The sequence below is a fragment of the Tauraco erythrolophus genome, chromosome 4, assembly GCF_009769465.1.
Source record: "Tauraco erythrolophus isolate bTauEry1 chromosome 4, bTauEry1.pri, whole genome shotgun sequence".
NCBI lineage: Eukaryota > Metazoa > Chordata > Aves > Musophagiformes > Musophagidae > Tauraco > Tauraco erythrolophus.
This window is the reverse complement of record NC_141468.1, coordinates 62,604,847-62,618,719: the sequence shown is the minus strand read 5'-3', so window position 1 is coordinate 62,618,719 and position 13,873 is coordinate 62,604,847. Positions and strand designations below refer to the sequence as shown.

At 46.0% G+C, this 13,873-nt stretch overlaps 1 protein-coding gene across 2 annotated transcripts in view; it reads right to left on the bottom strand.

Moving 5' to 3' along the window:
- The window catches only part of SYN3 (synapsin III), a 181,497-nt gene that overhangs the window by 8,230 nt on the left and 159,394 nt on the right, over window positions 1–13,873 (bottom strand). For both annotated transcript variants that reach the window (XM_086610261.1, XM_086610260.1), the window contains 3 exons: window positions 10,195–10,269; window positions 6,677–6,779; window positions 102–236 (listed from right to left, as the gene is read on the bottom strand). In XM_086610261.1, the coding sequence (XP_086466387.1) occupies window positions 102–236; window positions 6,677–6,779; window positions 10,195–10,269 (313 nt within the window). The remainder of the gene's footprint in view (window positions 1–101; window positions 237–6,676; window positions 6,780–10,194; window positions 10,270–13,873) is intronic.

Below are 13,873 nucleotides of genomic sequence, written 5' to 3'. Positions count from 1 at the left end.
ACAATCTGAGATATCTGACTGCCTGACACACACAGGGAAGAGAGACAAAAAAAAAAAGTTCAGGAAAATGATTTGGTCGTAAGGTCTCTATTCACTCATACCCAAGGCCTCAGCGGTGATGGTGTAGATCCGGCACTGATGACAAGCTGAGTCATTTTGGAAACAACCAGATCAGCTATAAGCTGTCTGTCCTCTTCCACATGCTCCCCAATCAGGGGCATCGAGCTGTCCATCACCTGTCACAGGAGGGAAAAACAACGGTTAGTAAGCAGGTTTCCTGGTGGTAGATGCCTGTTTCAACTCACCTCTCACACTAACCTGTTTTGTGTCTCCACATCCTCGCCAACACCTCTAGTCACCACTCCACTCCATCCTGAAACATGCTTGACTTTCCTAGGTGTGGGATTTCATTTAGATTTTTTGGAAATGACATGTACTTCCCTCTACCCCCCATCTTCCTTCCTCTCACAACTTGGAACCCAAGCCAAAATTTTGGTAGCTGGAGGCTTTCTAAATCAACTAAGCACAAAGTTGCTTCTTCATGTGTCCTGAGGAGATGCCTTTGATGGATGAGGTTTCTCTGGCATTGTCCCTCAATATTTGGGGGCGGCATTGCAGAAGAAAGGGCCACAGGAGAAGGGAAACAACATGTACCGAAGCCTGAGGAGATGAGAGCAACAGGGTCTGGAGGAAACCAGGAAACATTTGGGATAAATCAATGCAAAGCACTGCACCCTGAGAGGGGAAATAAACACCACAGATGTGTAATGAATAGGATGTCACCCAAATAACAGCACCCAATGCAGGAAAGTAAGCTTATTCTCTGCTTGTCTTCTTGACATTGTTGTGATGCGACTGCTTCCTAAACAAGTACTATGACTGTGCTGGGGAAGGCTGGGAAGCAAGGCTGGGGGGATGGGGGAAGGGGAACTGTCAAACGGTCTTCATGGTAAGAAATGGTCTGACAACAAGACCCTCAGCTGTACAGCAGCCCTAAACATAATTTTCAGCAGTTCATCATAAATCAAGTGCTTTGCAAACATTAGTTAAATCCCACAGGAAGAGCTGCAGCACTATGATGAAGTTAAGATTCAGCTGGAGTAAATATAATTGTACCAAAATATCAGGGTTGAAAGAGTTTATTTTATTTTGCTTTTATTTTTAAACCAAACATTAAAAACCCTGGAAATGCGGAGTTAAAGGTTGTGTTGCTCAAGAAAGGTACTGACTCACGCTCAGATAACATTTGGAAGTGTGCTCCACCCTGGCAAGGCTGTGAGACTCTGCTCTTGGAGTGAGATGGAAAGTTTTGCACCCTTTTTTTAGATTTGAACCAAGGGAAATCAGTGAGTTGAGTTCATCGAGTTGGTATTCTAATCTCTTCTTGCAGGATAACTATTAATTTGGATTTATTTCTACAGGTGTCTCGTATGAACTCTAGAGAAGCTGCCCAGGAGGGTTTCACGGGGCTTTGCGTGAAATGAGTTGATGTTTGCACCCACGGCCTGCTTGACCCAGGGGGCGAAAGAAAGAGGTTAGAAAATTAGATGGTAGCGCTCAGCTAAATGTGCAAAGTGGCTTTTCGTTCCACTGCCCGCTTTGCTGTTTCTCTGTAAAAAAATTAAGTGGGGAAGGGAGACGTTTCCTATGAGCGTCAGGGAGCGCCAGTTCCCCTCTGCGCCTCACTAGCCAGGGGCTCCCGGGGGCCCTCCAGCAGGTTCCTGCGCAGGTTTCCCTCCCCTCCACTCCCACCTGGAAAGCATTCCCATTCCGTTTCGGAGTGGGGTTCCCCAGGGCTCAGTGCTGGGTCCGGTTCTGTTTAACATCTTTATCAATGACCTGGATGAGGGGATTGAATGTACCCTCAGTAAGTTTGCGGATGACACCAAGCTGGGAGGCTGTGTCGATCTGCTCGAGGGTAGGGAGGCCCTTCAGAGGGATTTGAACAGACTGGATCGTTGGGCTGATGCCAATGGCATGAGCTTTAATAAGGCCAAGTGCAGAGTCCTTCACTTGGGGTATAAAAACCCCAAGCATCGCTATAGGCTCGGGGAAGAGTGGCTGGAGAGCTGCCTGGCGGAGAAGGACCTGGGGGTGTTGGTTGACTACCGGCTTGATATGAGCCAGCAGTGTGCCCAGGTGGCCAAAAAGGCCAATGGGATACTGGCGTGTATCAAGAATAGTGTAACCAGCAGGAATAGGGAAGTGATCCTGCCCCTGTACTCGGCACTAGTGAGGCCGCACCTGGAATATTGTGTCCAGTTTTGGGCCCCTCGCTTTAAGAGAGATATTGAGCTCCTGGAGCGAGTCCAAAGAAGGGCGACTAAACTGGTCAAGGGGCTGGAAAATAAAGCTTATGAGGAGCGGCTGAGGGAGTTGGGGCTGTTTAGCCTGGAGAAGAGGAGGCTGAGGGGAGACCTGATTACAGCCTACAAATACTTGAGAAGGGATGGTGGGGAGGTAGGGGAAGGGCTCTTTACATTAGTGTTGGGTGATAGAACAAGAGGAAATGGGTATAAGCTTAGTCAGGGGAGATTCAGGTTGGATGTTAGGAAGTATTTCTTCTCTGAAAGGGTTGTCAGCCACTGGAATAGGCTGCCCAGGGAGGTGGTTGAGTCCCCATCCCTGGATGTGTTTAAGAATAGGGTGGATGATCTACTTAGCGATATGGTTTAATGGGGATTAGGGATGGTTGGACTCGATGATCTCTAAGGTCTTTTCCAACCTAGAAATCGATGAATCTATGAGAAGGACGGTCCGTGCGAGGGGCCCGCCCTCCCGCTAGGTGGCGCCGTTGCGCTGCCGACAGCCCGCGCGGCCGCGGCTGCCGCCGCACCCCCGCACCCGCTCCGAGGGACGGCGGTTCGGCTCCGGGCAGGACCCCCAGGCCCCTCGTTTCCCCGCCTTAAGGACTGCTGCCCCCTGCTGCTGCGGCAGCAGTGGCTGGAGAGGAAGGGGAAGACGGTGGTTGATAAAGCGAAGGCCCCAGAGGGAGGAGCGACCCCCGGAGCGGGTCCCACCTGGACGGGTGGAGGTGCGCCAGGGATGAGGGTATCCGCTGTCCTGCTGCGTAGCGCCTGGCTGCACATGGGCTGTGGGGGATTGCCCGCACAGGAAGGAATAATCGCGTGCTTACGGCCTTTGAAAACGGCAGCGATTTCTGCGGGCAAAATGACACGGCTGGTTGCCACTGAAGTGAAAAAGAGCATGAGATGTCACCTTGTCTGTCCTCCGGGAAAGGGGAATTGCTCTGGAACTGGGCTGATGGTGAAATAAATCAAACGGCCGACAGGAACACGTGAATCGCAGACAGATTGCACTCGTCTCTTCCTGGGGAGATCACAGAACAGCTGGGCAAGACAAGAAGATGTCGGCACACATGGACTCGGCCTTTGTAGCTGCCCGAGGTCAGAGGCTGCTCCTGGTGCAGCTGTTGTTGCCTGATAAGGTGCATGAGAGGGGGGCGGAAAGCCATCGGGCAGAGAAGAGAATCAGGAAAACCCCATCCCGCTCCTCCCCCGTGCCTATCTGACGCTGAGGCCTGAATGCTGGACTTGTTATCCCATGCGGAGTGTTAGGTGATTTTTAGGGAAGGAAGGAAGGAAGCAGATGATTAGACATATCGATAGAAACGATAGGGCAGTGCTGAAGGGATGGGCAGGGCTTCTTGCAGGGCAGCAAGGAGCACGTCTAGTAGCGCAGCTTAGCTGCACGGCAAGTAGGGCTCAGCTGATCCAGGAGGAAGAATAAATCCCATGGATCATTTTACTTGCTCTCTACTTGCTCCATATTTGTCAGCATAGCAGAGATGTGGAAAAGGGTTAGATTACCAAAATAAGGGAGAGGAGGGATTATTAAACCATACACACTGCTGAGCTCTTTTGAGAATCTGTTTGCTAACAGTGGTACCAAACTTGCACTATTTTGAGGATCTGGCCTTCTTATCGAGTGCTGGCTATTCATGCTGAGTGTTCCCTTAAAGTGAAAAAGTTCTTTAAAGCAGAGGAAAAAGAAGTACCAGCATTTACCATTAAATTCACAGCTGTTTTAACAGAACAAAATTTTCAAGAAATCTACTGATTTCTTCAAAGTTTTCAATATGATCCGTGAAAATTATGCTTAAGTGTGCTAGTGCTTTGAAGGGCAGAAATGTACTAGATTCTGCTGTTTGCCATGGGAAAAGAAGGTGAAGTTCGAGTAACAGCAAATAACCATGGGTGCAAAATTACTCTTGTGCTCTGTTGATAACTCGTCTGTCTTAATCTGATTTTGTTTGCAACAAACCACTGTGATAAATCTCAGTTCATAGAACTGCCCACTGCTACCTCTGCAAATCTTTCCTAGAGAACTGCTTTGCACTGTGAAAATTAATTACTGCCTGCAGTTGCATTGTGCAAATTCCTTATTTGTTCAGCCCATTTAGGCACGCTTTCTTGTAAAATGTCACAGCACACTGTTCCTTCTCACCAAGAAAAATACAACTGTCACACTGTCAAATAACTTTTTTCTCCCACTATCAAAAGAAAAAAGCAAAATAAAGGATCAGTTTCAGACCAAGAAAAGTATCCCAGGAAGTAGGCTGGAGGCAATTAATTACTTGTCAGCATCTCCCTCAGATCTGCATAAAGTAGAAAAGGTGCCTGTTTGGCTTTGTTCTGCTCTTTGTATTGCACTAGTCTACTCCTTTCCTGACAATGTCCATCAGGCTGGCATCTGAATGCCTGCTAGATATTGGTACATCAGGCTTGCTCTGTCAGGTTTTCCACTGAGATACTTCAGCATGACCCATCTGAAGATCATGTGTTTCTTCTGATTTGTATCATGTTAGATCTATTGCTTTTAACCATGGTCTCAGAGAGAGGAGTATTAGTGTGCATTTGTCTCTCTGTGTGCAAGCTGGTGATGGCTGTTAGGATGTGGATGTGCTTTTCATCCAGTCAGTCACACACAGGGGCAGATGTGAAAACCCAGAGGTATACCCAGACAGAGGCGTGTAATCCTTAAACACAGAATCAGCCATATGTGCTTGTATGTAGGCTTATATGCAAAAATAGATGCAGCGATAGGAAATCCACATCTCACATCTGACCATGTATGGACACAGTCCAAATGTCCTTACAGTCATCTCTAACAAGACTGCTTTCTTGCTTTTCCCTTCTCAGCTACATGTGCGTAGAGATATAAAAGTGTACGGCAGGGAGACAGCCTGCTCTGGGTGATGCTCCTCCAGGTGCTGATAAATTGCATACAGGAGCAGACCCCTCAGCCACGGCCCCATCACTTCAGGAAAGACGGAGGCTTGCCAGCATTTGATTGCTGGCAGTGGGCTTATATCACATGGCCTTTGACAGGTCACTGCTCCCCGGAGAGAGCAGATACATAATGCAGGAATGCGCAGTCGCTGGAGGGCTCATGTGGTTCTCATCAGCATCCCAACCCTCAGCGGGTGGGACTGCTCTCCCACACATAGCTTTTCAGTGTGTCAGCACCCCTTCATGAAGCCATAGGCTGGCTCTGCTCATCTTCCTCGGCTGGCCTCTGTTGGTGGAGTTTACAGCAGGTCAGATGCTCTGCCTCCTTGAGTCACAAAGTGACAGAAGCACTTGTTACTTGCCAGATTTTCTCTCTCCCAGAGTGTCTCTTAAGTTTCCACTTTGATTTTCTGGCCAGCTTTTCCTTCTCTGCCCTGTTAGGATGACCTGAGTGTGCTATTTACCCCACTCCCACGTCTGCCTCCTGGCCTGGCAAGGATCATGTTGAACTTTAGCTCCCAGAGCCACAGTCTGTCCAGCTCTGAACACGAAGTTTGTAGTCCACACTGCCCATAGTAACTCTGTGGTGCTTTGTCTTGCTGGTTATTGTAGTGAATGATGTCTGGGCAAGGGATTTTAGAAAATACACCTGTTCTTTTAATTAAATTGTTCTTGCTACTTATGGACCTTTTTGCTATGCTCTTACCATTTATTTTTGTCTTTTAAATTAGATGCAGCTAGGATTTTTGTTTCTGAGGTTCCCTTTAAAGTGATTGGAGAAAGACAGGTCCATTTAGAGAGAAACTGAGATTTTTAATGGACTGAATCACCTGCTGGTCCTCTGTGTGGGTAGTGGGGGGAGGTTAACATGACTAATATGCTAGCATCATCTGGCACCTGAATTCAGGTTGGGCTGAATATGAGCACGTTTGTTCATGATGCTGTTGATCCCTACTAGCAGCTATGAGAGATGCGCTGGCTTTGCGAGTGCTTAGCCTAGGAAGGATGCACATCAAACTTCGGATGCTGCCAGCGACACTGTCAGGCTGTTAGGTGCTCGATAAGAAGGCAGCTTCTCATCTGTCCCATGCTGGTAAGGTTCTGCACTGTGGGGATTTATCAGCTGGAAAGCTGGGGTGGCCAAGCAGTCTGTGGCTCTCCATTTCCCTTCACAATGAGAAATGAAGGCGCTTCAACCCTGATAGCTTGCTGCCTATCTGCCAGTTTAGCTGGGACTCTAAATCAGTTTCTTGCATATCAGTGGGCCACAGCTTGGAGGATACAGGTGGGCATGGAGGAGCAGTGACTGCTGGGCCATGCACACAGGGGTAAGTGAGCACACTGGTGCATGTGAACTCCGAGGGAACATGTTTGCAGATACACTTCCCAAAGGAGACTTGCGTTCAGGTTCCCCATGCTCTCACCTCAATGATATAGTCTTTTCCATCTTTGCTGTGGACGGCTTTGACAGCGCAGATGTCAAGACCTCCAAACATTTCCGCGCAGGCATCAGCCCAGAGTCTGTACCTGCAGAAACCACAGAAGCATGGCCTAGGATCAGCTGTCACTGGGCAGTCCCCCAAATACAGCCACCCGTCCACTGCACATAGGAGCACAAAGAGATTTGTGAGCCCTTTTTATCACAAAATATATGCTTCATATGCTGTACTGGGTCATTGCCTCCCTTTCTTGCACAGGAGACGGAGCAATAAAAAGGATCTTGCCTGAAGTTTCCCTTCATTTCAGACTGTTTCAATCCTACCCTCAAAGCCACCTTAAAATGTTTCTTTCTCTCCTTGGTATTTGCATCAGATCTCCAGTTAGTTGTCATTTAGCCAAGCTCTAAATATTTAGCTCATTTAATCTCCCAGTAGTGTTGGCCCCTTAGCATTTGTATTGGCTTTGCCTGAAAGCCCTTCATTATGCAGGCAGCTTTCTCCTGATAAGATGTCCTGCACTTTGGGGCTGGAATAGGATCAGAAAGTGAGTGCAGAATTTAGCAAAGAGTAGCCATCCTCTCCCCGATCTGTAACCCAGCGGCTCCTGCTTTCTACAATTTACTTTTTCAATTTCATCTGTTTTACAGCCTCCTGCCTCCCTTCTATCCCCTGGGTGTTGCTCCTAGCCAGGCGGTCCCATCCCACAGACCAGGCACTGTTTTGTTAGAGGGAGAGCTACAGGCTGCAGCCCTTTCCTCTAGCCATCCCAGGATGGGAATGTGAGCTGGTGCCCCCTTAGCTATCCTGGTGTCAGAGGGGGAGAGAGAATGACAAGAGGCGTATTATGGGGGGACCGCATCCCCCTGCTGTGGAAATAAGGAGGGAATGAGGCGGCCTGGTTTTATTTCCTGTGCAGCTGCACCACAGTCCTGATCATTTCAATAAAAATAATAATCTCAGAACAGCAGATCTGTAAGCAGGACTATGACAAGAGGCAGAGAGGGGAGGGAAGGCCACAGTCTCATGAAAACGCTGACACTTTGCAGACCCTACAGGGACTGAGAAAAGAGCTGCTCTGGCCAAAGAACAAGTTTATGTCCTTGAAGCCAGCCGAAGTCCCCATAGCTTGACAATATAATGATCAACTTGTGCGAACACAATGTCTGTGGGAAGAAGCAAGAATACGGCTTATATGACTACCAGTGCTCTTTTATCCCTCATGAGGAGACCAAGCACGTTCACCCCAGCCCCCTTGAAGAAGACAGTGCCTGAGGAAGAGTCAGTAGCATGAAGAGGAGTCAGTATCATAAGGAGGAGGAGAACTATGGACCCTGTGAGCCAGGCAGGAGGCGTGGTGAGCCCCTCTCATGCACTGCTGTGGCCCCATACCCAGGGGCACCATCGTGAGAACCACCTCTCTTCCTGAGGTATGTCTCTAGGTGACTGGGTTCAGCAGCCAGGCTCAGGGAATTGTTGTCCATGCCAGAGACTCTGATAGCTACATGTCTTCAACATTGCTGGCCCTAGGTAAGCACTGGGAGGGGTCAGGGCTGCTGGGGTGGAATAGCAGTGCTGTTGGACAGATGAGCTTATTTATGCATGTGCATCAGGGGTAGCATTTGCAGAGGATTTACTGCCATTTTGCCTAGTGTTACCTGAACCTGTCAATCCTTTGGGCTACTGTTCAGTACAGTAAGTACTTCAGATTGCTTCTACATATCAGAGCATTTCAGCACACTCCTGCCTTGTTGCATGCATTGATGACTCACAGATTTCAATGGGATTTCTTGCATTTATGGATGGATAAGACTGGAGTGGTGGTGAATTTTGGTACTACATCTATAAACTGAACCTTCAAAGTGCAGCATGGCAGGCTGGCAGGAATCTGGCTTTTAGTCCTCCTACAACACTGCAATGAGGGAATGTCTACCCTTCATCTCTCTAGCTTCAGCTGTGTTATAAACAGCCAGGATGCGTAATAATGTCCAGTTCCCACAGTCCTATTACAGTCTTGCAGAGTCACCTTCAGCATCTGATTTGGGGCTTGGCTTAGCTTGGCTTCCCTGTTTCACAGAACTGAAAGTGCAGAAGGGACTTTAGATGATCACCTGCACAACTCTTGTACCCCAGAGAGGAGACATTTCTTTAATCTGGTCTGAAAGAGTACAGAGATTCCTCATCTCCTCCAGGCAATCCATTTCTGTGCTATGCTATCCTTACTGTTAGGAAATACAGGGAATGTTCAAATGAATGTTTTCTGCTATAATTTAAGCCCATTATCTCTTACAGTATTTTACTAGTAATTTGAAGAGTGAGTAATGCTCTATTAGCAGCCTTTTACATATTTGAAGAGCTTGTACCCTTTAAGTTTTTTCATCTTTAGGATAAAGTGGTGTTCAGCTTGTGGACAACTTCTTCCAGCTCTGTGACAGCTAATGAAGGAAAGTGAACCTCTGCACTGCAGGCATAGATTCATTATGCTTGAGTTTACACATTTACTGGAAAAATACCAGTGACCTGCTAAGTGAAAAAGCTGGAAAACTACAGAAGCAATTGTTGCATGCTTTTCTCATAGGTCGATCATGTTTTCTCTGAACATTTCCTTTATTGTCTTTTGGGCTCTCTCCAGCTCCTTGCTATCTCTCTTGAAATGTGGTGTCCAAACCTGGACAGAGTCAGAATTAAACATGATCCTGACAAGTTGGAGGTATAATCTGAAAAAAATCTTAGATTCACTAGGGATGAGTACCTACACGTAGTTTATGGATTCTATAAATCTACGAATAATTTACTTAAATAGGATGGAGAACAAGTGACTAGACAGCAGTTCTGTGGAATAGAGTTTGGGAGTTACAGCAAAGCATAAGTTACCATGAGTCAACAGTGTCATGCAGTTGCAATATTAGCAAATATCACAGTGATTTGAATATATGGAAGTACTATATGCAAATTTTAGTCTGTAAGATGCATAAGGCAATTCCTTTTGCTCTGTTCAGCGGTGAGAAGACATTAGCTGAAACAGTGTCCACTTTTGGGATACTAATGCAAAAAAGCAGTTTCAACACTTCAGCTGACAGATTTTTCCCTGTTGACCAGAAGCGAAGCACTTTTCTGTGTCTGCCTTTCATTAATAGTGTACTTAGAATAACTTCTTGTTACTTCTTGTTTTGTGCTGTGACCTTTCTGATTTTATCCCTATGTGTTTGTGCTTGTTGCTTGACCTTAGCATGCTGGTCTTGTTTCCTATGGCTACATTCACTAAAGATCTAATGATTTAGCAATGTCGGTCTCTAGCTGTACTTCCAGTCTGTTCTCCAAAATAGGACAGTTTGCCTTTGTGCCCTTAGTATTTTTTTAAGGAAACGCTCAGTCTTTTAAACTCCTTTATCCGGCCTCCCGGGAGACCTCACTTACCAGTTCTCTCAATTAACTAAAGTCTAAAACACAATTCGTCCCTTCTAACCCAAGAATAGCTAATACTGTCTTGAAACCCTCTTCCTTACCTCTCTGTCATTGCAATCTGTTCTAGCATCGCAGAACCTGTGTTTGCCTTCCAGTTTCCAGAGATGGACGTCCTCCTAGGAAAACAAACCAAAATCATAACCTGAACATGAAAATACGCTCCTGCCCCATCCTCCCTCATACTGTAGTCCTCCTTCTTGACTCAGTGCTTGTACAGGAGGGGACGAGGTGAGGTTCTTCCTCACAGAAGCCTTTCCAAATCCTGCATCAACAACACTATATACAGGATATGTTGTTCAGACTCATGAAAAACTGAATGAGGAGTTAGGCGGGGAAACCTCCAAGGAATCGTGAGCACACATCAAGCTCTATGAGTACTTTCTTTCTTTCTACATCAGGCCCAGGAGAGCTGAAATATGTGTAGGAGATCTCTGGGATAATCACCCCTGTGTTCTGCAATGGGTAGCATCCTTCGTCCATGGAAGAGCAACTCTCCAGGCAAACATCTGCCTGAGCAGTTTGACAAATGTCAGCTCCGACATTTTAGATCTCCCTAACTTTGATTTCAATTGTACTGGTGTCACAGAATATGTGATTATATCCTCTTTTCACTGACTTTTAATTGACCTGTCTGTGGCTCACTCTGTCTTGACTTTGAGAATTTATAATTGCAAAACTATTGGAGTCTCGTTAGCTGCAACTGATCATTAATTTCAAAAAAAGGTAGTATTGCATCCATCAAAGGGTGAAAATTTTCCTTTTCTTGACCTTAAGCACAAGGCAGACCTTGGACAGCCTGCTGTGACAGCACTGTGCAGATAACCTTGCCATATCGTAGAAACTAGGACAAGTCAACAAGCTGACAGGATACTGGAGTATCTGCCAGGGAGCGTCTCCATACTGAAGAAGATTTATGAGGTGTGATCCAACACTTCAACATGAGGTTATGGGAACCCTCACTGCCAGTACTCTTACCTTTTCAATATGGCATGGAAAAGAGACTCTGAACTTCCAAAACAATGTGAAGCAGTGGTAATACTGGTGTCTAACCTGGATCATTATAATTGACTACCTAAGGTTCCCCTTTGCTCTGGTGAGGGACAGTCTGGAGTCCTTTTTCCATTTGTCTTCTAAAGTGGTATGTGTAGTTGCTGTGAAATTTAAATGATCTTTGTAACCATATTTAAAGGGGGAGGGGGAGGCAAAAGAGCAGGATTACTGTGTTGAATAACTGTGTTTCCATGTAGCTGACTCTTGTCCCTTGTTCCCTTCGCCCAACATCCATCTTCCTGCCCTACTTTCTAAGCAAAAGAATGGATTCCTCCTCAAGCTTTGATGGTTATGACATCTTTGATAGCCTGTAAGGTTCAACCCTCAGCCTCTCTTTTTCTTTTGGCATGGGATTCTTAGGATTACGTTTTTCAGTTCGAGAATGGGAAGAGCCACTATTTATTTAAACGTTTAGGTTCAGAAAATTGCCCTGCAGTAGCAGATAGCATCCAGAATCCCATTAGTACTGATAAAACTCCCAGAGTCTGATTAGTGACAAGATGATTGGATATCAGTGTTTAGAAAATGCACCTGGCATACCAAATATAAGCAGCTATGTTGTCCTTAAGAAAACCAAACCACAGCTATACAGTTTTACAAGGAAATTTGATGTGGGAAAGCTCCTAAAATAAGAACTTTGCTCTACCCGTTAGGCTGATTGGTTTGATTTGTTTATGCCTACCCATCTCCAGCCAATATTGGGCATAAAATATAAAATATTTCTCTGAGCTGTATCCTTAACTTTCCTGTTAGGGAACTTTCCTGTTTTTTAAAGGAAAAGCTTCATTTGAAGCTCTCTGGACCAGTCACCAAATTCCTACACCACAGCCTCTGTCAAGATCACTCCCGTCCAAGCATGTCTGAGCAGTTCAAGTGTCAAGTGTGCCAACAAATTCTTCTTCTTCTTTTCTTCTTTCCCTTTTTGTATTCAACCTGAAGTGAAAAAGAAGACCGAAGACAAAAATCTTTCCCTAAGGATGCCCTGCCTCAAACCTCATTTCTCTCAGGAACTGAAAGTCAAAGTGCTTCCAATCATCCTAAACATCAGTGGACCACAGCAGTGTACAGTCAGTATCTTAAAGGAAAGGACCCCAGGCTTTTAGCGACCAGTTGACCAAGCAGCTCTGTGACCGAGACATCTACAGTGTTGCTTAGGATAAGTGGATAAACTGGCAGCTCATGGGCTGTTGGTGTCCTATATTCACCATTTCCAAGCCGGGCCATTTGAGTCTAAAAGTAGCTCTAGTTTAGACACAGTTGATGTTGTATCCCCTGCAGAGTACATTGAACTGCTTTTGAGGTGACAAGATCAGAAGTCACACTCATGAAACTAGAAAGGAAAGGATATTACCCACTTACTAAGAGCTGATGGCAAGGAATATCCCACCCCTGAAATTCAGCAGCTGCTGGCTTCATTCAAAGTGAACAACGTTTTATGAGTCTTCGCTGGAAATGATCCCTCTGTTTGCCCCCAGTTGGGGTGAGGGTGGAAGCAGAATTTCTGCCACAATTTCCCCTGCCACGCGAGCAGTATTCATGTTTACTCTTCACCAGTATTGCAATGACAGTCAAATACATTTGGTGGAATTTTAGGCATGTATCACATGCTGCTTATCTGTGGCCCAAGGCATGGGCTAAGTAGGTGTTTGTTAGTGTAAATCTGGAGTCACTGCACTGAAGTCAATGGGAAACTGAACTCAAGCCTTGGGTCATGGGCTGGAAGGAAGTGCATTGAACATCTGGGGTGGGGAGGAATGCATGAGTCACCCTGCAGCATCCTCCCTCTGGCAGATGCTTGGTGCAAAGTAAACATATTCTGGAGAATTTCGGTACACAGTTTTTCTCAGAAGGAAGAGGAGCTTTTAAAGTCTGTATGTGTAGGTGAAGGCATAAAAATACTGGGTAGATTCCATGTCTCACAGATCAAAGCAATTCGCGTAGTATGACGCTACAGCCGATGCTGTAATTGCCTTTAAGACTGAGATTTCCTAGCATGACTAATGATTTTGAGACTTCTATTTGAGACACCAGTGAGAGTGCTGATATTTTGGGTGCCTTTACCTCTGTTCCTGGACATAGTAGGGACTTATTTATACCACAGAAATAACCTTCTATTCTCCCTGATGCTGGGACAGAAGGAGCAGCCTATGATGGGACTGACTCTACCACTCTCCCAAGCTCATGTCCATAAATGGCTCTCTTGATACCAGTCGACCTTCTGGGTTAGCAGGTTGCTGGGTGAATTTTGCTGTTTGCTTTTTTTTGCTAATAAGCTTCAATTCTCATTAAGGTGTTTCCCATTCATGGCTGTTTTCACGTGAAAACATTTTTCGTTTAGCAAACAATTGTTTGTGCAGCTACATTCCCAAGTGGGGTTAGCTCTTAGTGCGACTGCTTTCTTTCCTCAATCATCTGGTATTATTTCTGATCGTTGTCTGGATGAGTGCATGCTGAGTGTGAATAATAAACCGGGAGAGGATATGGTCAGGCTAACTGGGCCTTTTTTTCTCTTAGAGGCGGACTAGGAGCAAGCTCTGGAGCCAAGGCTGGGCAGGTTGGCAGGAGTAGGGAATTTTAATTGATATTTTAAACCCTCCTGCCTTTGGCCAATTTGAGCCAGACTCCCTAGGATGTTAATGTAGTATTAAGCAACTGTGCTTTTGTTGACCC